Genomic DNA, 24806 nt, shown 5'->3' with positions numbered 1-24806 from the left:
CATGATCAGTTAAGCCTGGTTTTCCCTCAAGATGCAGCCAGGTACCATAGTTGTCCTGTCAGGTCCATATTAACCCTTTTGGGGCCTGTGTGAGGTGTACACCCTCTATCACAAGGAGTAAAACGAATCAACTTTTTCATTAAGGTGGTTTGAAAATCAGGTTCAAAGTTATTGCCCTGTACAGTATAGGTTAATTAAAGAATAGATTTGTGTATGAATAGAGTTAGAACCTTTTAAGCTTTGTCTTTAAAACACAGGACCCTGGGTGTGGGTGGGATTCAGGACTTCACTAGTTAAGAAGGGATAGCCCCATTTCTCTCCTGCAAACATTAACACTTACATCGGTCTTTTAAAAAATAATAATAATAATAATCTTCAGAATTGATCCTGCATGCCAATTATTGATGCTCCAGTTCTGTAAGCCTCCCATGAACAGAATTGCCCTTGGAGCGGATGGGTGAGTGGAGTCATGGCAGGACAGGATCTCAGGTTACTAGTACTTGCTCTTTTCTCACAGTGCCAAAATGCAGCTTTTGAAAACTCCAGGCCAAGATTTTAAAAAATTGGTGCTTAATGCTAAGGTCCTGTGATCATATTTAGGCACTGACACAAGTGAATTGATTTTTCAAAAGTAGTGTGTGCCCAGCAGGTCCCATTGAATTCAGTTCCAGTCTGGAACTCTCAACACTTCTGAAGTCTGTCCACTTCTTTAGGCACCTGAATATGAACTTAGTCTCCTAACTTTAGACACCCATTTTTAAAACCTTGATTCTATTCTTTCTGAACAGACTTAGCATTGTGAGTAAGATGAGACAAACCATTTCTTTCTGTCAGTGATAACACTTACTCTGATAGGAAAGGAAAACACCGTCCATGAAATCTGTTTGATTTCTTGTCAAAGTATAATATTTAGTGAAGAATGTGCTTTGCGCCCCCCCCCCCCCCCCACACACACACACACAGTTAAGACTAGTATATTTTAAAGCATATAAATATCATTACGATCATGCATGCCAAAATAAGGATTACCAAACCTCATGCTTTCAAGATGCAGGGTGAGGAAAGATTTTACCCTTTCCCTCTCCCTTGTACAGCAGTGTACATTTGGTCATGTTCTTGTCTTCATCAGGGTCTGTAGCAGATACTGTCAAAGGACCCAGTTCAGCAAAAAACACTTAAGCACATGAAAAACTTTCACCAAGTCCCATGGGATTTTAGTGGGACTTAAACACATGCTGAAAGTTGTGCACATGCTTAAATGAATCTGGGCCAAACACAGGATGCTAGGTGTGATGTCCCGATAATCTAATGCAATATGGTAACTCCTGTGTTTCTATACAGTGAATATTTCTGCAGGTTTCTCCAGATTCTGTAGAACAGTAATACGTTTATTAGCTTTCTCACTGTATTTATCAGTCAGCTGGATAGAAGACAATACAAAAATTGCAAGAACTCATCTTGGAACAAAGGCTATTCTGACCAACTTTGGCTAAATTGGATGCGTTACGTTTCTGGCCACATGTTGAACGTTCATAGAATTTCCTACTACCTAAAAATCTACTGCCAATTTCTTTTACTGCTATATCAAAATGTAAAAGCAGCTGCATAATATTATGCCCTTATATTGACTGGAGATTATTTAAAGTAAGAAGTAATGAATAATGCTCAATCTTACAAACAGGCTTCAGGGTATTATTTTATTGGTTGGTGGTTTCTAAACTAACAGTAGCCACTCAGAAAAAAAGAACTAACAACCTTTTGTAGACAGCTCAATAAATGCAAACATGGTGTTTGGTGGTGTGAAATGGTAGGGTATAGAAAATAATATAAAGCCATTACATATTAGTAATATGCTCTTACCTGGCATATGCGTTTTTGGTCTCAAAAAGAATATATCCCGTTGCAGAAAGAATATAACCAAAAAAGAAGAGATCCAGAGAAGGGTAGTAATGAAAATGTCTAGAAGCATGGAGCGACTTGGATAGGAGGAGAGATTTTGAAAGCTGGGGTTGTGTAGTTTAGAGAGGAGCTAACACGAGGTGACATAACAGTGGGGTATTAATTTAATGAATAGTCTATAGACAACAAATTAGATTCTCCCATTTTCCCTTTGAGACCTAATGAAATTAAAAGAGCTCAGATTTAAAGCTGGCAAAAGGAAATACTTTGTCAAAGAGGCTTCCCCTTTAGGTAGCTTTAGTCCATTGTTGTTAGGGGGCTTTTTACATCTGAAATACCTGATGCTGGCCATTATTGGATGTGGGGTATTGGAGTAGTGGACAATTGGTTGGATCTGGTCTGACAATCTCAGTGTTAGTCAACTGTGTGATTGGGGGAGTGAGGAGATAAAGTGCATCGTTGGGCCTCACACTCGCAAGGTGCAGTGGGAGCAGTGGCTCTATTACATGATGCCACCCAGAGGTGGCACGTGACCTCACATGCCCTTCCCTCCCCCCCAGATTTCTGCCTTCCATTTGGCCCTGCTCCCTGAAATGCTGATGTAGCAGGGCAGAGCACACCCAGTCCCATGCTTTCGCTAGCCCCCCACCCCAAGAGTTACACATCGTCCCTGATCCCACCTGGCACCCAGACACTTCAAAGTGCTTCTGCATGGTCAGGGCTTTGTGGCTCCTGGAGGCAGAGCAAGGGAGCAGCTGCTTTGCATGACATGGACTGTTTGGAACCAAGGAATTTTTCCATCAGAAATCTACCGAGCTGTAGTAGCTGCAGAAGACTGCCACGTGCTTCCTCTGGGAGGGTTTTGTTCAGAACATCCATACGGACTGGACGCCCTAGCCATGACCCCAGCTTCCCCTCAAATCCTCCCTCCCTGTGTTTCTACAGAGTAGCACAAAACAGGCAAGAGATGCAGAGCACCTGTACCCAGTGCCCCCACCTGGTACTGCAGTTCAGCTGCTCATGGCTGTAGGAACATCGTGACCTGGCCATGGCAAATATGTGCGCTGAGTCTCCAGAGATGAAAACACTAACAACTCCATTGGCAGGCAGAGCTGCACTTACATAAAGTATCCACTTTCCTAGGCTGGGTCTGCACTGCGTGCGTACTTCAGTATGAAAAATCCACACCCGAGCGATGTGGTTTTGCTGCCCTTAATCCCCCATATAGACAGTGCTATGTCAGCAGAAGACTTTCTCCTGCCAACTCTCACGGAGATGGATTTATTAAGCCGACAGGAGAGCTCCCGTCAACTTAAAGCGCCTTCATCAAATGTGCTGAAGCGGCGCTGATGTAAATTTGTAGTGTAGACCTGCCCCATGTCTCCTGATTGTAATGAAGGCACCATGCTGCAGTTGTGACAGAGTAGCAAATGGGGGGTTTCCCTGTCCTCCTATCTCAAGCATCTTCCCCTTTGTAGTACTTAGTTCCCAAGAGTGTTAGTGGAAAAACCTGGTCTGGGGAACAGGTGAGAGAGTCTGTGTCAGAAAAATAAGGGTGAGGAGGATGAAATGAAAAGGAAATAAAATTCTAATTGAATCGCTCTTGTGATGTCATCATTGCACTAGTTCACTAGTCATCGGAGGCCTTCAAAGACTTAACACGCATGCTTAATGTAATGCACCATTCGTGATCTCATAGCAATGTGGAGTCAATGGGACTACTCAGAGTGTGTAATGTTATGCATGCTGGTAAGTCTTTGCAAGATCAGGGCTTCAGAGTCTTTCAGCCTAGACAGGAGCTAAGGTCAGGCTCCTCAAAAATATTGAGGCACCTGGCACCCATGAGTTAGGCCCCTAAATACTTTTGAGCATCTGGACCTGAATATCTAAGATAACCAGACAGGATCCTTCATGGGGAAATTACTTTCTGGCAATCTTTAGCTACCATAAAGAAGAAGAAAAAAATATCACAAGTCTTGGGGGTAGGAGATTGGTTGTTTGGTTATTTTGGTTTTTTTGCTGATCATCTTTAACACAAGATTGAGGGAAATAATTCACACTTCTGCTGCTTTTGCTGTTTGGTTAGCTCTTCTGCATGGGAAAGTTGATAGCAGTGGAAAGAAGGAGAGCTTCCTTCATTGTTCTCTTGGATGAAATCTTAGATTCTTCAGAAGACAGTAAAAAATCGCAGAAAGGCCCTGCAGTTAGAGTTTCTGAGACACACAGGGCCTAGTTTTCAGTAGGGCTGCAGCTCCCCTCCATTTTGGCATGCACACACCTGTGGTATTTGTCCATCAATCTCCATTCCCCAGAAGCGACAGATCCTCTTTTGGACAAATGTGAAAATCCTCTAACTTGTGCCCAAAAATGCAGTTATGGAGGATGGGGAAAGGTGCAACGTTTCACATATGGAAGCTGCCCCTCAGAAGTCTGCTCCATAGTGGTTTAAAAAAAATGACTGAGTTTGATCTACTGTTTCTTGTAGTAGTTATCAAGAAAATGAAATAGTGAAACACCAGTAGTAGTAGGACAAGAAGTGACTTTTTTTTTTCTTCCCTTTCAAGATTCTCCATCATCAGGTGATGATGAAGATGATGATGATGAGTCTGAAGATACAGGTAATGGGTTGTTCCTGCATGCATAGTCTGTTTCTTTAAAGATATCGTTCATATTATTTCCACTCAAGAAGATGGTATTTTCATTGATTACAATATAGGACATACAGCATATTATTATAATTATTATTATTCAGAATGTATGTGGGGAACTGTGCAGCCTGGTGGATAGGGCACAATCGTGCACTCAGGAGACCTGAGCTCTTGTCCTATCTGTGCTGTCGACTCGGTGACCTTGGACAAGGGACAGAACAGCTCTCTGCCTCAGTTTCCCTGTCTGTAAAACAGGAATGCATTACCTTCTTTTTGAAGTGCACTAAGGAGGTATCTTACCTCATTCAAAGTTGAAGGTGATATCCTGTAGCATTGGAAATAAGAATTCCCCTAGATTTGGTACCTAGTCACCATAATGATGTGTGCTCTCTAGAGGTTCATAAATGATGGAAGAGCAGATATTTATTATAAGTTCTTTATATTTATGCTCAAATACCAGGGTGGTGATGACCTTCTAAAAGTCTAGATAGATTTGACCTGTCGCTTCAGCTTCTTGAACTATAGTATTAAACCTGTCCTTGTATTTAAATTCAGGCAAACTCATTCTACCTGTGTTTTTTTATTTCAGTGTAGCTATACTGATTCTACACCAATGGAGTATCTGAGCCTTTATTTTTTTTTTTTAGCCAGTTTAATGCTTTTTCTTTACTAGCTAGCTTTTTGAGGGAAGAAGCAGCCATAGGTAAGATTCATTGATGCCCTAAGCAAGAACAACTCCATTTTAACGTGGCCTAGCTGGGAAAGATCATAGAATATCAGGGGTGGAAGGGACCTCAGGAGATCATCTAGTCCAACCCCCTGCTCAAAGCAGGACCAATCCCCAATATCTGCCCCAGATCCCTAAATGGCCCCTTCAAGGATCGAACTCACAACCCTGGGTTTACCAGGCCAATGCTCAAACCACTGAGCTATCCCTCCCCTCTACACCCTCTGATACTCATGGTGAAATTAGCCCTAAATCTGAGCCTCACATTGTTTTCCTTTTCCAGTGAGGCTCTGTCAACCCTTGTGTGTGGTACTTTGAGTGTAATATCATTAATCTGTATCATTACATGCTTCAGAGGCGTTAGTGTTGTCTTTTATTATTCACTTTATATTTCTGCAAGGCAAATTGCCTGTGTGTGTGTGAGAGAGAATAAATATATATGTCGTATTTAAACTCCAAATCAGCTCTGTACCTTGGCAGAAATTCAGCATGACTGGAACATTTCTCCTACCCAGAGCATTAAATCTCTAGGACTCTGTAAAACAGGTCTGCCACTGTAATACATTTGTACCAGGGTGTCTTGCAAGAGGTAAACAGTAATTGGGAGTTACGGTGCCAGCTGAGCCATCGGCAGCAGTTAGTGGTTTTCTGATACCTGCTCGTTAAGGGCCTGCTCCTGACCAGCACCTCATGACAAACACTCAGTACCTTTAATGCTTTGATGCCAGTGGAAGTGAAGCAAGTAGTCAGCACTACTCAGGATTTGGCCCTGACTTAGAGAAACTCCTGATTTAACACAATTTATCATTCTTTGCTGGTTTATATATAGATATTTTTTTTAAATATATGGGTTATAGTAAACTGCTTCATCTCTTAGCACCGGGTGTCACAAAACACGGACTGTGCGGTGTTACAAAAGGACACATTTTTCTTAAATGAAAAAGAAAAACCACACGTGTTTTGCCACATGTATTTATAGCTTATATTCTGGATTTCCTTGACTTTCAGGCCTTCTTTTTTTAGAGCAGAAGGTAACCGCTAGATTTACATGAAGGTTTCACTATGAAGAGCTAGATTCTCTTTGGCTATACAATGGTCAATTAGGCTAGTGTGCCAAAACAGAAAGCTGTGAAATCATGTGGCTTGTGGCAGTGTGAAAGTGCTTTTTCCACCAGATGTAGGTGGACCCGCCGGTTAATCTTTGTCCAGTGTTCCTGAGTTTATTGCATAAATGGGAACCATGTCATCAATCCCTTTGCTGCTGTATGGGACGCTTTGACACATGACCATCTGTGGTATGTTAATCGTAAGTGCCAAAGATGGAAAAGATCTGTTTGATCATCTAGGTCTCCCCCTAACTCCCAGGGTAATGTAATCTTCACCCCACGGCCTTATGTGTAGCCCTGATCCCACACTTCCCACTGGCAAAAAGCAGTAGGTACATGCCAATGAAAACCATGCTGACTATTAGCAGAAACCTTCTGTATGTGCACGTGTGAAAAGGGGCCAGGCTGGGGGGATGTCTGTTGTTCCTTCTCCCCCCACCCTCATTGGCTCATGCAGCCAGAGCACAAGCAGGGGTCAGTACAGAGGCCCAGTGCTTCCTCACAAATGGCCCTGTGCCTCTTGCAGAGATCTGGAGATTTGCACGGATCATGAGGGAGTCATAAAATGTAGGACCCAAGCCCCTTGCCCTTCCACAGGAACCTGCCCAAAGAAGAGTCCTCTATGGGGACTTGGCAGAGCTTCTTCCCCACTCTCTCTCAGGTTTTCCCCACAGGAGAGAGAATATTGTGACCCTTCGTTCTCAGTCCACAATGTTATCAGGAGTCTCACAATACGTGGAGTTTTTCTTAGAGCTCCAGTTCCTGGAGTCATGTGATAATGTGAGACTCTCAGCTTATTTCATTTTGGTTTTGGTTTTTAAATTGTTTCTAGCTCTCGTGGCTGCAGAGAAAAGCTTGAAAATGCAACCCCCTAAGGTTTCCAGGATCAGAAGAGAAATATAAGACCCATCCGACCCCAAGTGTATTCTTTTTTTAATGTTGTGGGTTTTAAGCCAGTCTCGTGATCTTTTGGAGCCTGACTTGTGATTTTTTTGAATGATTGGGGCTGGCAGCATCGGAGCTGGGAAACAAAGCAAAGACTCTCCTAAGCAGGACAGATACACGATGCAGAAACCCTGTAGAAAGTTGAGACAATGCATCTGCATGGAGTTCTCTGCTACTTCCATCTTCCTTTAATCCTCAGAAGTTTACCTGGCTAACACAAGTGGCACTTCTTGGATGTACTACTCTTTGGATCCATGCATATGATACAAAGGTATAGACACAGATAGTCAGTGACTTCAGTGGAGCTGTAACAGTTTACAGCAGCTGAGGATCTCTCCCATTAAGTCAAGTTTTCGAGGACTAAGCCAAGCATGAAGTTCTAGAGATTACAGTCTGGGCACATCTAGTTCCATGAGAAGATACAAAACTGGGCAAAGGCCCAGAATTATTGAGGGCTTCAATGGAAATGGAAACCTAATAGTAAAATTGGAGGTGACCCCTCCTTAAAAAACAAAAAACATCTGGAAATAGCTTCTGTAACTTCAAATCACACCCGCATTTGCTGCAGCCAAGTTACAAATTGCGATCTGTGCTTGCAGCACCTAAATTATCCACAGCTGATTTTAAAACTGAAATAAAACTCTTCTTTCAGACCCTCCTCCTCTACCCCTCCAATTTTATCTATTTATTCGGAGTCCCTGCTGGCTAGCCAGAGCACCTTCAAAGAACCAGGGTAATCTCCAATTAAATCTGACTGTGTACTCAGAGGCATCAGATGGGCAAATTACACAATTAGACTTGATTCTGTCTGGTGCAGAATTTCACGGCAGTACCTAATTGTTAAATGAGTGCTCAGCTACATTAATTATTCCAAGTATTGCTCCTCTTTTTTAATTAGTCATTCAAATAGAATGGGTGGCCAGAATCTTCAACAAATAAAGTGGATCATTAAGCTTAGTATGTGATTGTGGGAAAGGATCTAGATAATATTTGCTGTTCCATTTTTCACACCAGTGCATGTAGATTTACTGCCCATAGTTAATTTAGAGGGTATTTATTTAAAATTTCACTTTTTCGCCCTCAGTGTTTTGTGCTCAAGGCACTCACAGGGGTTTGTGATTTGCATTTCAGAGAAGATTTAGCAGCATTTTCTTCCATAAAAATAAAAAACGATCTACGTGCAAGTTAAACTAAAAGCATTGATATTCTGTCTGTTTCCCTGGATAGCAAGAATGGGAACCTTAAATGGGAGACTGCCATAGATATTTATTTTCAGGCCAAGCCTGATGCTAGTTGTGTCCAAATTGCACAGGGGTGGGACTTCAGCACAGGAGATCCCAAGATTTTAGAGGTCCTTTTATGAATGTGCAGTCATGTGGAATAGGACTCCAGTGAAGGAGGTAGGTCATAGAATAAAGCAATTAGTTTAATCGCTGTGGGCCTGATCCTGCTGGTGCCCACTGCATTGCCTCCTCTGTCTTGCAAGCTTTAAGGGCCCAATCCTGTTCCCCACAATGTCCAGTGATAAAATGTCCTTGGGTTTCAGTGGCAGTATTTGTTTTCCAGTGATTGATGCAACCTGAACTTCTCTCATTAAATACAAACGTGTCTTTAAGTGAATTTTGATCTGACTGAAGTTCCTTTTGCTTGGGAAATTTAGATCTCAACCTTGGCATGCCCTGCTCCCCACAGATTCGGGAAGATAGAAATGGGGAGGGTGTGGGGTCTAGATCATATGAAGTATAACATGGCAAGGAGCAGTCGTCATGAAGCATCCCCACATGTCTGTTGCTTTGTGAATCATGAAGCCAAAGCTCCCAGCACCTGTGAACTGTGGCTGACTTATTACACCTCAGTTATTTTATGGCATTTGAAACCTCTCTCATGTTCATTTGCTGTGCACCCAAGTTTACTGCATCCGTGATTTCCAAAGAACATGTTAACTGTACAATTCCTACATTTCCTTTTGTTGTTGTTGCTTATTGCTACAAATGCTTTAATCTGATTGTAGCTGGCATAGTTCTGATCCCAGTGGGGTCAGGGCCTTAAGCTGTCTAATCAGCATAGTAATGTTTAAAAACTAGATGAAATGGGGGTGATTTTGCTGCTAGGGTCAGATTCTGACTTCTGAGATGCACAAGCAGCTCCCACTGGAATCAACAAGAGCTGTTCAAGCCTGTATGAGGAGAGAATCAGGCCCTCAATACTTAGTCTTCATGATTACAGTTGTTGAAAGGCTGTTGAAGTATTTGGGTCCATGTGGTCTGCAGTCTGGTTGATGAAGCGTTAAAACAAATTAGAGTTGAGAGCAATGCAAACAATGCAAACAACTGTTCTCCGCAAATAAAGAGATGTGCATGCCTGAGTCTACAGTTTCCACTGCCTTTCTCACAACCTGATGGCTTTCCAGCAAGGCAGGACAACTACAATGAAGTGGAACTTGTGTCTCATGTTTGCAGATGCTAAAAATGCATGCTGGCTGGTGCAGTTTATGAAGCCTACGCTACAAGAACTTGCTTGCCAGTTCCTTGGGCCCTGGCATCAGCTAGCTTAAGGCACGCATTTTTAACCGTGAGAGTAACTATCCATTGGGACAGTTTACCAAGGGTCGTGGTGGATTCTCCATCCCTGACCATTTTTAAACCAAGTTACGATGTCTTTCTAAAAGATCTGCTCTAGGAATTATTTTGGGGAAGTTCCGTGGCCTATGTTATACAGGAAGTCAGAGTAGGTGATCACAATGGCCCCTTCTGGCCTTCAAAAGCTATGCCCAGTTGGAGAAAGTAGGAGGGAATGGAGATTAGATACTGAGGACTCTTAGTCAGTGAGGTGCATGTCACTTCAGTGAGCTATGCACTAAGCAATTGAAAATCTAATCTCAGCAGAGACAGTCACTTTGCCAAAATCTGCTCCTGGTTACAATGAAGTAAATTCAGAGTAACCACCCCTGTGATTTTAATGGAAGGACTTCAGATTGTAATCATATATTTATAGAACTTCACAGCTGGGGGCTAAGGGAGTTAGGCACTCTTGACTCAGTGGGATTCAGGCTCTTGACTCCCTTAGGTACCTTTGAAAATCCCAGCCTATGTGTTATCAGCATTAAGGATGAAATTCTTGTCACATTTGGATCCATGAAGTTCACTTTACAAGCTTGATTGTGCCCAGCTCTGCATGGCTGCACATGAAGGTGAAGAGGGTGCAAAGAGCATACCCCACATGGTTGCACCCCTGTGTCCTGGACTCAGTGCAAGAGTCCGATGAGATTAGTACCTCTCCAAGGGGGCAGGGAGGGGTGGGATATCCCCCCCTTGAAATCTGGGGGGGCATCATGCTAGCGCAGTGTCTTCGGCAGCTTTTCTCTGGGGTGGCATATAAGGCCGCAGGTCGGGTGATGCCCCCAGCACATGGCCATGGTGGAAAAGTGCTCACTAATTAATCCCATCCCCTACTTTATCCTTTGGGGCATAGCTTTGCAGGTTAGGTGATGCAAACGCCCAAGGAATTTGCAAGCAAGTTCTTGTAACTCAGACTAGATAAGCTGCAGCACCCAGATCAGGAAAAAATGACTTCATGGCCCCGGTATTAGTGTGTTATAGACAGGACAGCTCGGGCTCTATGATGTAAGATCAGCCCTGTTTTTGTTTTTTTTAGACACAAGTAGAAACATGAAATCTGTTTTGGGGAGGAGTAAACTGGCAATTTAACAGAGGAAAAAAACTCTGTGCTAGGTGTTCGCTCAAGGGGATTCTACAGCATTTAAAAGTTTTTTCCTGGGATTAAAATTAAATACTGAATTAAGAACCAGCAAGAGGGGAGGACTTTCCATGTTAGACATGGACAGTTTTAGCCTCAAAATCATCTAGTCAATTTAATTCAGGTATGTTTGTTAAATGTGTTGAGACCCCGCAAAGGAAATGCAAAGTGTAATTGTTGCACCAGAAGTTTACCTGGCTAACACAAGTGGCACTTCTTGGATGCACTACTCTTTGGAACCATGCATATGATACAAAGGTATAGACACAGATAGTCAGTGACTTCAGTGGAGCTGTAACAGTTTACAGCAGCTGAGGATCTCTCCCATTAAGTCAAGTTTTCGAGGACTAAGCCAAGCATGAAGTTCTAGAGATTACAGTCTGGGCACATCTAGTTCCATGAGAAGATACAAAACTGGGCAAAGGCCCAGAATTATTGAGGGCTTCAATGGAAATGGAAACCTAAGTGGCAGCATTTCTCAGAGTTGACGCACACGTGCGCACGCGCACACACACAGAGTAGGTAGTTTCTAATCTTTGGACAGTAGCTGCAATTTACTATTGCCCCATGGCTCGTCTGTCGCAGCAAGCATTGATTACACATCATAGTGAGAAAAATAAATGAGTAACACTGGCAGCCTCCTCCAGGGTGAGAATTGACACCATTCCTTTATTGTGCTGCTGTCTGTAACCCGTCAGTGGAGAAGAAACATTGCCTGGGAGGCAGTTTGAGGCTCTGATAATGTCTCCCACAAGAGGATGTCTGAGGTACAGTGAAGCTACGTCCATGCTAGTCTTTTTTGCTAGCTAAGGTTTCCTATTGGTCTACGTATGGTCCTCAGCCCTGGAGTGTCTGGGTGCCTCTGAAATGTCAGTGATGTTCCCCTCAACACTTTGCATTTTACAGATGGGAAACTGAGGCACAGAGCGATGAAGTAGTTTACAACTTGATTGTATATCTTGGGTGACAGAGCCTGGAATTTAACTTGGTGGCTGGAGCCCTAATGTAGACAGTTCTCTAGGTAGCCATTGGCATGTTACTCCCATGTTGTCAAACCCTGCTCAAAGCATTTCTAGGCTTGTCTGTGTCTAAATTGCAGACAGTGCTTTGTCTGTGCTAATGCTCCCACCCAGGTGTATGCACTTGTGTTAGCAATGAAGGAAAATTTGAGGCAAAAAAAGTCTTAATGGAGACTAGTCTTTTTTTTAAAAAAAAAGGGGGGGGAAGAGAGGGAAGGAGATTGGGTAACATTTTCAAAAATCCCGTTGATTTTCAGTGTCATTGAAATTCATTATGGGTGGCAGAAAGATGTTTGAATAGTGAAAACACTTGATTTTCAATGGGACCTTGGTGATTTGGCATATGAAATGTAGGCTCCTAAGCCACTGTGGTGCTTTTGAGAATGTTAGCAAGGGAAGGAGGCAAGAAGGTTCTCTTGCCTGTAGGGTCACATAAGGAGTTTAAAGGCCTTGCTGTGCTCAAACACCATTCTCACAGGTGTACCTGTCTGTGTCAGAGAAGTGTCTTCCTCTTTGCAACAACTGGTTCGCATGCCCTGCATCTCCAGGGCTGGCATTCCGCTGCTGGACACTTCCTTTCAACTTAGATAATATATCATCTTAGCTGCCAGCCTTGCCTTCTTCTCCCAACCACTGCAAGCCATTAGGGATAGATTCTGCATACCTGTCTCCCCTTGATTTCACTGGGAGCCATATGCATTAAAGGGCAGAATGTAGCCCACTGGGTGTCGAGAAAAACACCCAGAAATACAACCATGTAATGTTTTCTTAAGCAGAAATCACACTTTGGGAGATTTTTTTGTGCCTTCCCCCCCACCCCCACTACACGCACAATGTAATAAGTTTTCTGCCACTGTCTTAATATGTATATATGTAATGGTTGTAGCAATGCCAAGAAACATTGCTGTCTACTTAGGCAGATTATAGAAGTATCTTGTGTGAACAGCAGCATTTAACACTTATCCCTGTTCAACGGTAATATGAATCCTTAAAACTAAAACCACTTGGAGTTTAAGAAAGCGAACATGATAAACCAGTTTGGAGTTTGGTTTTTGTCTTTTGTTTTGGTGGAGAGGGGGGTAATACAATCCCCTTCACTTGGAGGCAAACTCTTCCAATGCTTTCTGCTAACATTACTTTACCTTGGTTCACTGCTTGGACCATCACAACTCTTTCACAGTTCCAACACCTTCCTGCCACCCACAGTTCTTGGCTGCCATTCTGTTGAAGTTATATGGATGCATTTGTAGAGTCTGAGGGCCAGATTCTGATCCTAGTCTGGAATAACTCCACTGGTTGATTGCAGTGGAGTTACTCCAGGTTTACGCTGGTGTTACCAAGAGCAGAACCTGTCCGCAAACAAAGTCTTAAATGCAACCAGAGAATATATGAGAATCATTTGACTGGAAAGTATTTCAGTATAATTCATCTTAACTACAGCAGGGAGCAATTTAGTTACCACTCCACATATGCTGAAGCTTCTTAGAAAGCAGCTGCTCCACCTCATGTTACGTTCTGCAGAAATAAGCCTATTTGTTTTGTGTCTTTCGCTTCTCAGGTGCTCCTTATTGGACCCGTTCAGAAAGGATGGAGAAGAAGCTGCTAGCTGTGCCAGCAGCAAATACTGTTCGCTTCCGTTGCCCTGCAGCAGGCAACCCCACCCCATCTATATACTGGCTGAAAAATGGCAAAGAATTCAAGGGAGAACACCGAATTGGGGGCATCAAAGTAAGGCATTGTGGGTCTAATCTTGACTGTGCTGTGTTCATTAGTCTCTCCATCTATTATTGATGGATCGATCGGAGCCAGAGTTCACTGAGCAATCCTGACAGGGACAAGTGAGCGTGAGATCGCTGGCTTTACATAGTAAATATTTCCATGACCATTAGGGCTTGTGACATTTTTCTGCTCAAGATGTTTTTTCTAAAATACGTACAAATTGCATTTCCCTCAGTACTGTCCGTAATCCTGGCAACTTTATCATAATTGAGAGAGAAGGATATCAGTGTATATCATCATGAACCACGGTGACTGTGCCAGAATGGGGATATTTTTGATGATCATACTAATTGTTCAAATAATTGTTAAAACTAGTTGCTGCCCGTTTTGATGGAATGCAAACTCTGAGCATTTGCTTGTGTTGCTAGTCTTTTTTAAAAGTAACCTAATAAAAACTGATCAGGTGTATTGCTGTGCAGCTGCAAGAACTAGAATCAACAAGTACAAAGAGGTTTTTATCCAAGTTACAAAAGTGCAAACCCAGAGTGATACCACTGAAATCAGTGAAGTGACTCCTGACTTATACCTGTGTAACAGAGATCAGAATCTGGTCTAAGCTCTTAAGCTTACCTCTCTCTGTCATCATTCAGACATGTACCACGAGCCCTGCAGAAATACTAGGACTCTGTTCTGTTTGGTGGTCATTAACATTCTTGTGATGTAAATGATTGACCTGTGGTGAAATGATGGAAGCCCCTTTGCCCTGGGTAATGCCAAAGAGGGACAGTTGGCAGTGTGATTTTGAAGGTATTGCGGCCATGATGTCTACGAACAGAGCCCACAGACACCAAAACCAGAAAATGAATGCCTAACCAGACGATTTATCTGACCAGCATTTTCTGTGCCACCTTGCAATTGTACATCAAAATAAGGTAGTAACTTAGCAGGAAAATCAGTTGCTCTTCCCATTTACCATTTTGGGGAACAGAATAGCTGGTGGGATGATTATAAACACAGCAGAGTGATAAGAAAGAAAAATCTTTTTCCACACTGTGTTTGTCCACCTTCACTCAGGCTGCTCTCCTGGAAGAGCTGAATATGATTTTCACTTAAACCTTTGAAGCTTCCTAATCAGCACATTGTGGTTTGTTGAAAAGGTTGAGGGTGCACAGGCAGTTCTCGATCTGTGCCACAAGTACTCCTGTTCTTTTTGAGAATCGGGGGTAACTCCTCTCTGCAACTGATCTGATAACAGATAACATTTCCAAGTCACCCAGTACAGCACAAACATTTTGTAATAATTACACGCTGTGCGGATCATCATGAACTGCTTTCAGGCTGCGTGTGCAGTTTTAACTGCTTTATGCAAAAATGTGTGGTGACAGCTGCACTAAATTATGCTCGCAGAATTAAACCTAAAGTTAAAAGTAATTCCACTTCCCACTTTTCTGTGGGTTGAATCTACCCTTGAGTTCAGATAGAAAAGTTTCATCCTCTTCATCACAGTAACATCTCTTGCGCCATAGCACTTTATTTTCTCTAGAGGCACCTTCCAGCAATAAGGAAATGTTTAAAAAGCTATTGGAGGCCGTGTGAGGCCTGCTACAGCCCTGTTGGTTTAATCCCTCTGTCTGTCTAGACACAGATCTCTCTCTTCATCTCTAGATGCAGAGACATCACTCTGTTTCTCTCTGTCTTGCCCCCTACCTCGTAGAGCTTAGATAGAGACCCTTGTCTGCTGTAAATATGCCAACTTATATCAGGTGAGGATCTGCACCAGAAAGAAAGTAAAAAAAAAAAATAAATCAGTTCAGTGTATCCTTTATTGAAGATTAAACTCTCCAGGTACAATTGAGTTTCTATCCCAGGATTTAGGCCCAGTAAAAGTTAATGGCCAGATCCACAGCTGGTGGAGTTTGGACAGTTTACACCAACTGTGGATTAACCTGCAAAGCCTAGAATCACAAACTAACATTTCCTTTCTCTTTTTCTCCAGAGTTCAGAATAGTTTAAACTCTGCTGTTTGGAAATCTGTGGCCAGCAGAAGAAGCTGGAACTTGCAACATGCAAGTTTGGATTTATTTTTTTTTTTAATATCCCATCCTAACGTCTAATTTTTGTCGCTATTAAATGGCATTTAGATACCACCTAATGTGCATCAAAACTCAAAAGGGGGGAAAGAGAAGACTTCCAAACATGGATGAAATAAATTATATACAGTTCATCCTTAAATGGCAGAGGAGTGAAATTCATATGACTTATCACATGAAATTTCCCAAAGAGAATTAATAGTTAAATCCTCCTGGAATCTAGAATATTGTAAGCCTGTGTGTGTGTTAAATGACCCTAGAAGGGAATGGGGGGGCTGGAAGGGGGAGATTGAGGATTATCCCTTCCCCAGACCATTGCACCAGCTTGCATACAGTCTAGCAAACATGGGCTGAGTTTTTACGTGTGTCTGCAAATGTTTGTCTCACCAGGAGCCAAAAATGACAACACCAAATAAACCAGAGGGATTTCCAGTATCTTACTGATTTGATTAAAGTCTGCAATGAGTTACTTCATGTTTCTAATGGTTTATCAAGTACAGCGACTGCCCAAAATTGGGAACATCCTTCTTGTGATCCCTTGGGTCTGGACTCAGCTTTTGACTAAAACTTTTCCTTAGTTGTTTTTAAAAAACCTTTCCAGACACCTTCTGTGTCACAGGAACACAGCTCTGAGCCACAGTTTGAATCTGTATTCAGACACCACTTCCCCAGAACTCGAGTCCCATACAATGAGATGATGGACACTTTGCCTAGAATAGGCAAGACACATGGCTGGATGTTTGGAGTGTTTGGATCTAGGTTTATGACACAGCTTTGCCACGTGCTTTGTATCAGGACCCAAGCTTTACCAGAGGTCAGATCCTAGATACTACCGTGATGGGTGCTTTACAAATGCGTAGGAGAGAAGGATAAAGAGGGGTGTGCCAATGCAAGGCTATGATACAAGCCACTATAGAGAGAGGTCATTAACAGGTTTAGATTGAGAAAAACCCCCCTTCCTCCCCTCAAAGTTCTGGCATCAAGTCTGGTACAGTTTCACATGTAAATTACATGACAGACTGCCCAGTGGAATCTCCAGGAAGAGTATCAGGAAGAGACGGGCCAGTAAAGAGATGCTCTAATCATGATGAAATTTTGGTCTGGATTAAGCCCTCAGATGCACGAATGCAGTCCTGCAAGAGCCCATTGGATATCAGGGGGCAGAACTGGACCCATAATCCTCAGCAGCCAAAACCTTTCTGCAGTCAAAACCTTTGTCTTCCTGTTACATATACATTTAAATGCAGTGACATGCTTTGATGTCAGCACTTAGAAACGAGGTTAGGAAAGTGGGCCAGTCAACATTGTTACTTGTGCAGATGCTGAGATACAAAAGGTTGGGGAAAGTATAGCTTTATGGCAAGAGCGTGATTTCCTCCATTAAAACCCAGCTATGTTTGCTTCATAGTCCTTACACCCAATACCCAGTGCAGTAACACTGCTTTTGACAGTTTAATTGTGCTCTGATCCCTTTAAAACAAGACATGAGGATCCAGAAAACAACTAGTGAAAGACTATTACAGCAGCTCCGTTTGAATTCACCTGCTGTAGCTAAAAGTGCTGACAGTTGATTACACTCATTTTCTGCATCAGCCCTTGGTCTTCTGTAGTGTGCAGAACTGGCAATCACTGATGTCAGATGATTCTGTGTACCAAGAATCTGTTCCAAAACACGTTAATAAAATACTGTTGACAGCTCTTTGGGGGCAGATGGCTTCTAATTAATGTCCAGAGGCTTGGGAAGGTTAACGGACTCTGCTCGTGTGTGTGTGTGTGTGTGTGTGTGTGTGTGTGTGTGTGCGCAAGAATCACTTTGAGTCTTGACAGCTCACAGTTGCTTTCTACATCAGTTCAAGATTTTCAGTGCTTTCCACATATATGATCTCACTTAACTAACTGAGAGTTGTCTAGTGAGTTGTGCAAGGATGACAGCATTCATTTTCAGCCCTGCAACGGATGGGCCCCTGTGACCTTGGCCAAGTCATTTAAAGGGGACACCACTGGTCTGAAATCCAATCAATTAAAAAAAAGATAGTTTCATGTCCTACACTCGAGCCAGTGTCACCCTGACAGTTTTGGGCTTTACACTCATGGTTTTCCTATGGGTTTGAATGTTTGTCTCTCACCTGTTACCCAATGGAAGACATACCGATGAGAAAGGGAAACGGGAAAAAGGGATAACTATATAAAGGAAATAGTGAGGCTGACTGTACATAAAGTGCTGCCTAATAGCCAGAGTAAACAAACTGTAAAAAATATTTTTTTTTTTCTCCCTGGTCTCTTTCAGTTCTACTGATCGGTGGGTGGGTGTTACTGGTAACACAAGTAGGTTAAAGATTTGCCAAAAAAAACCCAAAGGTGTGTTTTTTTAAGATAATGGAGTCCATTTAACTTCTCTGGCCCTCAGTTGACTGGAGTATATGATGCAAACTTATTTAATGTCTTGGAAGCACTTTCAGGTCCTCTGATGAAAGGCACAAGATAGAAGTGCAGCTAGCAATTATTTGTGTTACCGTAGCACCTATGAGCTCTAGTTGTAGACCCGGCCCTCGTTGTGCTAGGTGCTGTACAAACATAGAACAAAAAGATGGTCCATGCCCCAATGGGCTTACAGCCTGTTATTTATATTATGGGAACACCTGTAGCCCCAGGCAGGATCAGAGCCTGTTATACAGCCCACCGTTCAGTTGATTCACTGGGCTTGATTCTCACATAAGGACCACTTTACACCAGGCAGGCAGTGTAAATTGTCCTTAAGGTGGTCATAACTTAAATTTACAGATGTGCTGTAGCCCAGTTACGCGGGCAGAGTGGGGGTGAAAGAGGCCTGGGAATAAACCAGAATGAGGCCCATTGTATTTTGCTATTTGTTCGTTGATTATAATGGTCCAGTGAAATATTAGCTGGTGATGTCTTATGATTGGCTGGGTTTTTTTCCCTCCCTCTAGTTACGGCATCAGCAGTGGAGCCTAGTGATGGAGAGCGTGGTTCCGTCAGACCGAGGGAACTACACGTGCGTTGTAGAGAACAAATATGGCAGCATTAGGCACACTTACCAGCTAGATGTATTAGGTAAGATTTCTCTACTTCCTCTTAACTTCTGATATATAGTCGTCATCAAGAGGCTGCTTGATGGCTTCTGTGCAATGATTATTTTGGGCTTAATCATATACCCCATCCCCTGAAGTGACTGATGCAGGTCCATGAGCACAAACCCAGCCGGCACTCGTTCTCAGCGAGCGTTCAAGGAGCGAATGCACTATCCTGGACATGATGCTTCCTGTTCAGGACTGAGGCATGTTGATTGGGGCAGTGTCGGGGAAGCTTATGCTGCAGCTCCTCTTTCTGTGGGTGAGCAAAGAGCTGTGTTCTCTGGGATTGCTCATCCAGTGCCTTTCATGAGCCCTAGTCCAAGCTCCAGTACAGACATTGGTAGTGGTGCTGAAAGCCGCAGACAGGCATGTTCAGTGGGGAGAGGTGTTAAAAGCGGGTTCCCCTTTTCCATTTCAGAAAGGTCACCCCACCGGCCTATCCTCCAGGCAGGACTGCCTGCCAACCAGACAGTGGTGGTAGGGAGTGATGTCGAATTCCACTGCAAGGTGTACAGTGATGCCCAGCCTCACATCCAGTGGCTGAAACACGTGGAAGTCAACGGCAGTAAATATGGATCCAATGGAACTCCCTATGTCACGGTGCTAAAGGTTGGTAGACGCCGTTTGCTTTCCAGTACAAGGGAGGATGAACGCCTCCTCTGTGTTGGTCTTGGTATCTCAGTGATGCCATCTGAACTGCTTAGATATTTCAAGGATTTCCAGAAATGTTACCTTCCTGGATCCCTATTTTGTCCCATGCTAATGCAGTATTGCTAGAAAGTTATGGATCTTCGTGTTAATCCATAGGGGTGTGCTCTGTACTTCCATGGCAGTGAATGTGAAGACTCCCCAGTTAGCCAAGGGGTAGAGGTGCATGTTTACAAAGCTTGAAGGCATAAAATTAAGGAGACCTTCTGAAAATGTATATCCATAGAGTAAAATCCTGACTCCATTGAAGTCAGTGGGGATTTTGCCATTGACTTCAGTGGGGGCAAGATTTCACCCATAATGGGCAAAGTAGATGAGATGGTTTTTATGTTCATCTCTATTAATTTGCTGTATTACTAATACAGATAAGGAATCTTTCTTTTGTGTTTAAAAATGTGATGCCAAATCCAGTCTTCAGTGACCTCTGTGCAAAAACCAAAGTTTGACCCATGTTTTATACCTTGACAGTTTCACTTTTAATTAAATCTGTGCATTTCAAAAAAAAAAAAAGAGAGAGAGGTAAAAAACAGTTGTGTTCCAAGCCTTGCTCTGTCAGGAACTCTATTTTCTGCCTTTTTAGGATCATGTTTTTGCAGCTAGATAAGGCTTTGGTACCTATGTTGATGAGAAACAACCATATCTAGTGTCATGTTAGATTAATTACAGCTAAGTATTGCCTCTGACTGTCAGAGGACATGTACAGTCATCTGCCCTATTACAGTCAGAGTTGCAATGATTACTAGCTACTGTGCTTCACTGGTGAAATTTATAGCTGGTGTTGTGGGGGAGAGGAGAGAGACAGAGAGCTCAGGGTGGGGTGAATACAGCACTGTGCAGGTGACATCATTATTTGACAATTTGTTAAACCACCCACAAGTGTATAGATGAGGGGGAAAATAAATGCCGGTAAGGGTAGCATTTTCAAATGTGACTTATAGGCCGATAGGAACCCAACTTTCATTAAAACTCGATGGGACTTGTGCTCCTAAACTCTTGTGTCACTTTTGAACATGATCTTAGGCTCCTTAGTTTGAGTGCATCTGAAAATTTTGCCCTAAATGTTTAGAACCAGGAAAGATACAAAATAAAGGGGTTGGTTTTCCTTTCCCTTGTTCTTCTCAAAAATCAATCTCTGCCTGTAGCTGTACAGCACTTACATTGAGAGTTCAGTCCAAAGATTAGGTGTTCTCATTCGTGGTGAGACAGTAAGCTTTATTCATAAACAAACTCGAAACTGGAATTCTAAAACACAACAGAGCCCCCCCAGCAGCATCAACAGTTCAACACCACACATCCTAGGAGGGAAAGTATTGTTTAAATCACATCATCTGTGCATTCCAAGTTTCCCTTATATAATTGTTCCAGTGTTTATAGGGGAAGGATAATGAGAGTAATCTGGGCAGATAGGATTTTTTTTTCTTTTTAAACTATCTTTAAGTGGCTCACAAAGCCAGAACATTTGGCTGTAAAAGTCCCTTTTTACAGTAAAATATCACAAGCATGTCATTTAAAGTAATGTCCCCCCCCCCACACACTTTTTTCTGGAAGCAGGATAGGAAAGTGTCCTGAAACAGCTATGCAACGGTTTGAGCCCAAACTGAAACTGTCAGAACTTATCTGATTATGTACACTAGCCTGGATAAATACCAGGGATAAGCATATGGGTGTGAGAGTCATGACACTTGTGTGGACTATGTTGTAATGAATGATATGCTGTCAGGTGAAATTTGACCTAAAATGGATGAAAAACCCCATGTTTACATACATGTGTGCATAGACATACACCCCTACTTTTAACATATAACCATTCCACAGTGTTTGCACCCTAAATAACACCACATGGTGCTAGTGCCCGAGAACAAGGATGTGACCATGAGCCTGATTCTCTTCTCACTCCTCATACCAGCGACATTAAAGCAGTTACTCCTCATCCAAGCCCAGATTCAAGAAAGCATCCCTAGTTGGCAAAGCACTTAAGTCCCATTGAAGCCTAAAGCTAAGCATCTGCTAAGTGCTCTGCTGAATAGGAATGAATTTGAGCATGTGCTTAAGCGTTTTCTTGAATGGGGCTTTCTAGTATTGTGAGAGAATACAGCCCAGTGACAGCAAACAAAACTAAAACCAACTGGTCCATTTTCCTGGATTGAGCAAATGCAAAAAGAAAACCGTGTAAACCATAAAAAGTATATTACTTTTAAAACTCTTCGCAGTTTACTGAGGTGCTATATGTAAGTACATTTAAAATTCATAGGGCTCACTGGAGTTACTCCAGCTCACTTCATCGGATGCATCCGATGAAGTGAGCTGTAGCTCACGAAAGCTTATGCTCTAATAAATTTGTTAGTCTCTAAGGTGCCACAAGTACTCCTTTTCTTTTTGCGAATACAGACTAACACGGCTGCTACTCTGAAACCTGGAGTTACTCCAGATTTGCAGTTGTATCTGAGAACAGAACTTGGCCCTTGATTGTCAACCCGATGATGTCCCTTTTACGTAGTAGATCCAACATATTGTCAGTTTCAAGGCGCACTTTTTTCCTACATGTGAAGTTAAAGAATGATCATGCTGTATGTACAGTACTGTAACTCAGCCAGTTAAATGATAATAGAAGCCAGAGACCCTGGAAATCATTACCCAGATTGAACTAACACATTGGAAGAAATGGTTGGAGACTGTTCTTCAGAATTTGGCACCACAAGTTGATAAAACTTGTTGTTTTTCTGGCTGTGCATAAAATATGCATATATTAATTTCCCAGTGATTTCACAGCAAAGTACCAAGTGCTGTGTCACATGCCACTCAGTATGGTCTCGTATGTGGTCCTTACAGAATAAAGTGCTGCTACCTCTGGAAGTTCACAAAGTTGTGCAAACAGCAGATTGTGTCACAAACCCAGGATCCTACTCTGCTGTGGCAAAGAATTATACATATAAATAGTGTTTAAAATCTCTCCTGATCATTAACTTTAATGCTACACTTTAATCCGTTCTGAAATTGCTTAACAAAACCAAACTGCCATCTGGATCAGTTACCACAAAGCTGGGCCTAATCTGCGAACAAAAAGAATTCTGTAGAACACAGGAGGAATTAGCAGGATGCGCCGAGGAATGTTATCCATGTGCCAGTCAGGGGGATTGAAAACTCCTCATTCCAGTCTCCAGCAAGGGATGGTGTTTGCCCAGGATAAACTGTACCCTCGCTATCAATACACAGAGAGTTTAATTATAAATAATGAAGCAGCAGCAAGGAAACTTTCTCACTAGTCGATTTAAAGATGGTTTCAAACAAACTTTGCGAAGTGTGAATATCAGCAATGACATTCGGCCTGAAACTGTAGAGTGCACATCAGAATTTGAACCCTAGGCTCATCTGGAATGAGCTTAAGTTCCTAATTATGGAGCTGATCCTACAGTCCTTTTTGCAAGTCAGATCTGCAGAATCAGACCCTAACATTGTGGCTGTAGACTGGGCCATGCCAGGGAATAACAAAGCGCTATCACCTCATTTTATCTTCCAGAATTGAAAGGGGTATTTTTCTAGCCTTTCAAGCATGAGTTGAGACCATCCAACGGGGTTGCATAGTTTCAGACAAAAGAAAAACAAGTGTTTAGAAACAAACCTATGTGCCATTGCAGCAGCTTGGAAGACAAGAAATAAAACCCCATTTAATGGTCTGAAGTTGGACTGATTTATATGCACCACTTTATTTAGTAAAGAAGAGTCTCCTATGTGCAGTGGAAAAAGTTACAGCTAATTTCTGAAAGGCAAAGTCAGCAGTCGGCTTCAGACTGCCACTGCTTATATTTTGTCTCCAAATTCTATTTTGGAATCCTGATAATTGAAACAGCATTTGCCGAGTTGGGTTGCAAACACAAATCTCCATGTAAGCCCTTTTCCTGCTGCTTCAGTCTACAGCGATATTAAAGAACCATAGAATCTTTGGCTTTCTGGCTGCCGTTAGATGCGGAACAGGGTAATTATCTTTTTAAAAGAAAGATTGTTTGCCTTTTAATTGGAGAAGCACCAGTAAAAGGAGAGGAGTGAACTTGTGCGCTGTTAGTGGGCCAGATCCAGGTCACTTTGCTCACTGAAGTCTTCAGTAGTTCTCCTCACTTGAGTAAGGTGAGCAGAAATTAAAGTATAAAATGGTCATGCTCAATCAGTCCTAAGCTAACATAGCTTCGATGGAGGTATTGTTTGGTTTACTGAAGTTCAGGTTTCTGTCTGTTCCTGCAGTCTTGGATCAGTAAAAACGCTGAAGCCGATGCTAACCTAAATCTGTTCAATGTGACAGAACAAGATGAAGGAGAATATCTGTGTAGAGCCAACAATTTCGTAGGCATAGCCGAAAAACCATTTTGGCTCCACATTCGCAAACCAAAACCAGGTAAACTATAGACTCTGTCCCAAGGCCCTAGCAACTGCAAGAATGAGCTTTAACATTTTAAGAAGCTAGTGATTAAAATGACTATTCATTTTGTATTAAACCCTGTCAACTGATGCTGAATGGCTTTACCTTATTTCCTTGCTAATTATTTTGAAAGAATTAAATGCCTGTACATCAATTGCAATGGAAAAATTCCCACAATAAAATGACTGTCAAATTTTGCTATCAGCTTTTTCTGCTCGTATTCCTTTCTCTTCCTAACAGCTGAGTGCTGATAACAGGATTGCATGCTAATGACCGTTGATGATCGAAGCTCTAAGAAATCAAATTCACTTGAAGATTTTTGCCCATATTAGTATAGTCAGTAACCAGACTTTTTCCTTTCCAGTAGTTATTCACAATTAACATTGGTATTAGATCACGCAGGCAAACACATAAGTAGAGAATGGCAGAGTCCAGTCAGTCCCTGGTTTAACTGTTGGTTTACCCTCCAGAAGAATTTTGCCTGTAACTTGAAAATTTTCAACTAATTATGAAGTGAGAGGCAAGTCAGCCAGTCTATCTCCCTGATAATGTAGGAATGTTCCCTAAAGGGCGCTTTCTAATGATGATCCAGAATTACATTTTCGCATCAAGAGCGGTATTATTAATAGATAAGCTTTTGGTGTTGAAATTGACATTAAAAATGTCCTCCTGATTGAATATTTTTC

The 24806-nt window shown here is 42.3% G+C and overlaps 1 protein-coding gene across 10 annotated transcripts in view; it reads left to right on the top strand.

Annotated features, from left to right (window-relative positions):
* FGFR3 (fibroblast growth factor receptor 3) overlaps positions 1–24806 on the top strand; it is a 76178-nt gene that overhangs the window by 33319 nt on the left and 18053 nt on the right. For 5 of the 10 annotated variants that reach the window (XM_043512597.1, XM_043512598.1, XM_043512601.1 and 2 more), the window contains exons 4-8: positions 4464–4517; positions 13659–13828; positions 18858–18981; positions 19420–19610; positions 23946–24096. In XM_043512597.1, the coding sequence (XP_043368532.1) occupies positions 4464–4517; positions 13659–13828; positions 18858–18981; positions 19420–19610; positions 23946–24096 (690 nt within the window). The remainder of the gene's footprint in view (positions 1–4463; positions 4518–13658; positions 13829–18857; positions 18982–19419; positions 19611–23945; positions 24097–24806) is intronic. The other 5 variants (XM_043512603.1, XM_043512605.1, XM_043512602.1 and 2 more) reach the window with 1 other exon arrangement.

This window comes from Dermochelys coriacea, chromosome 4 (assembly GCF_009764565.3).
Source record: "Dermochelys coriacea isolate rDerCor1 chromosome 4, rDerCor1.pri.v4, whole genome shotgun sequence".
NCBI lineage: Eukaryota > Metazoa > Chordata > Testudines > Dermochelyidae > Dermochelys > Dermochelys coriacea.
Note: the sequence above shows the minus strand (reverse complement) of the source record. Positions and strands in the feature narration are given on the sequence as shown.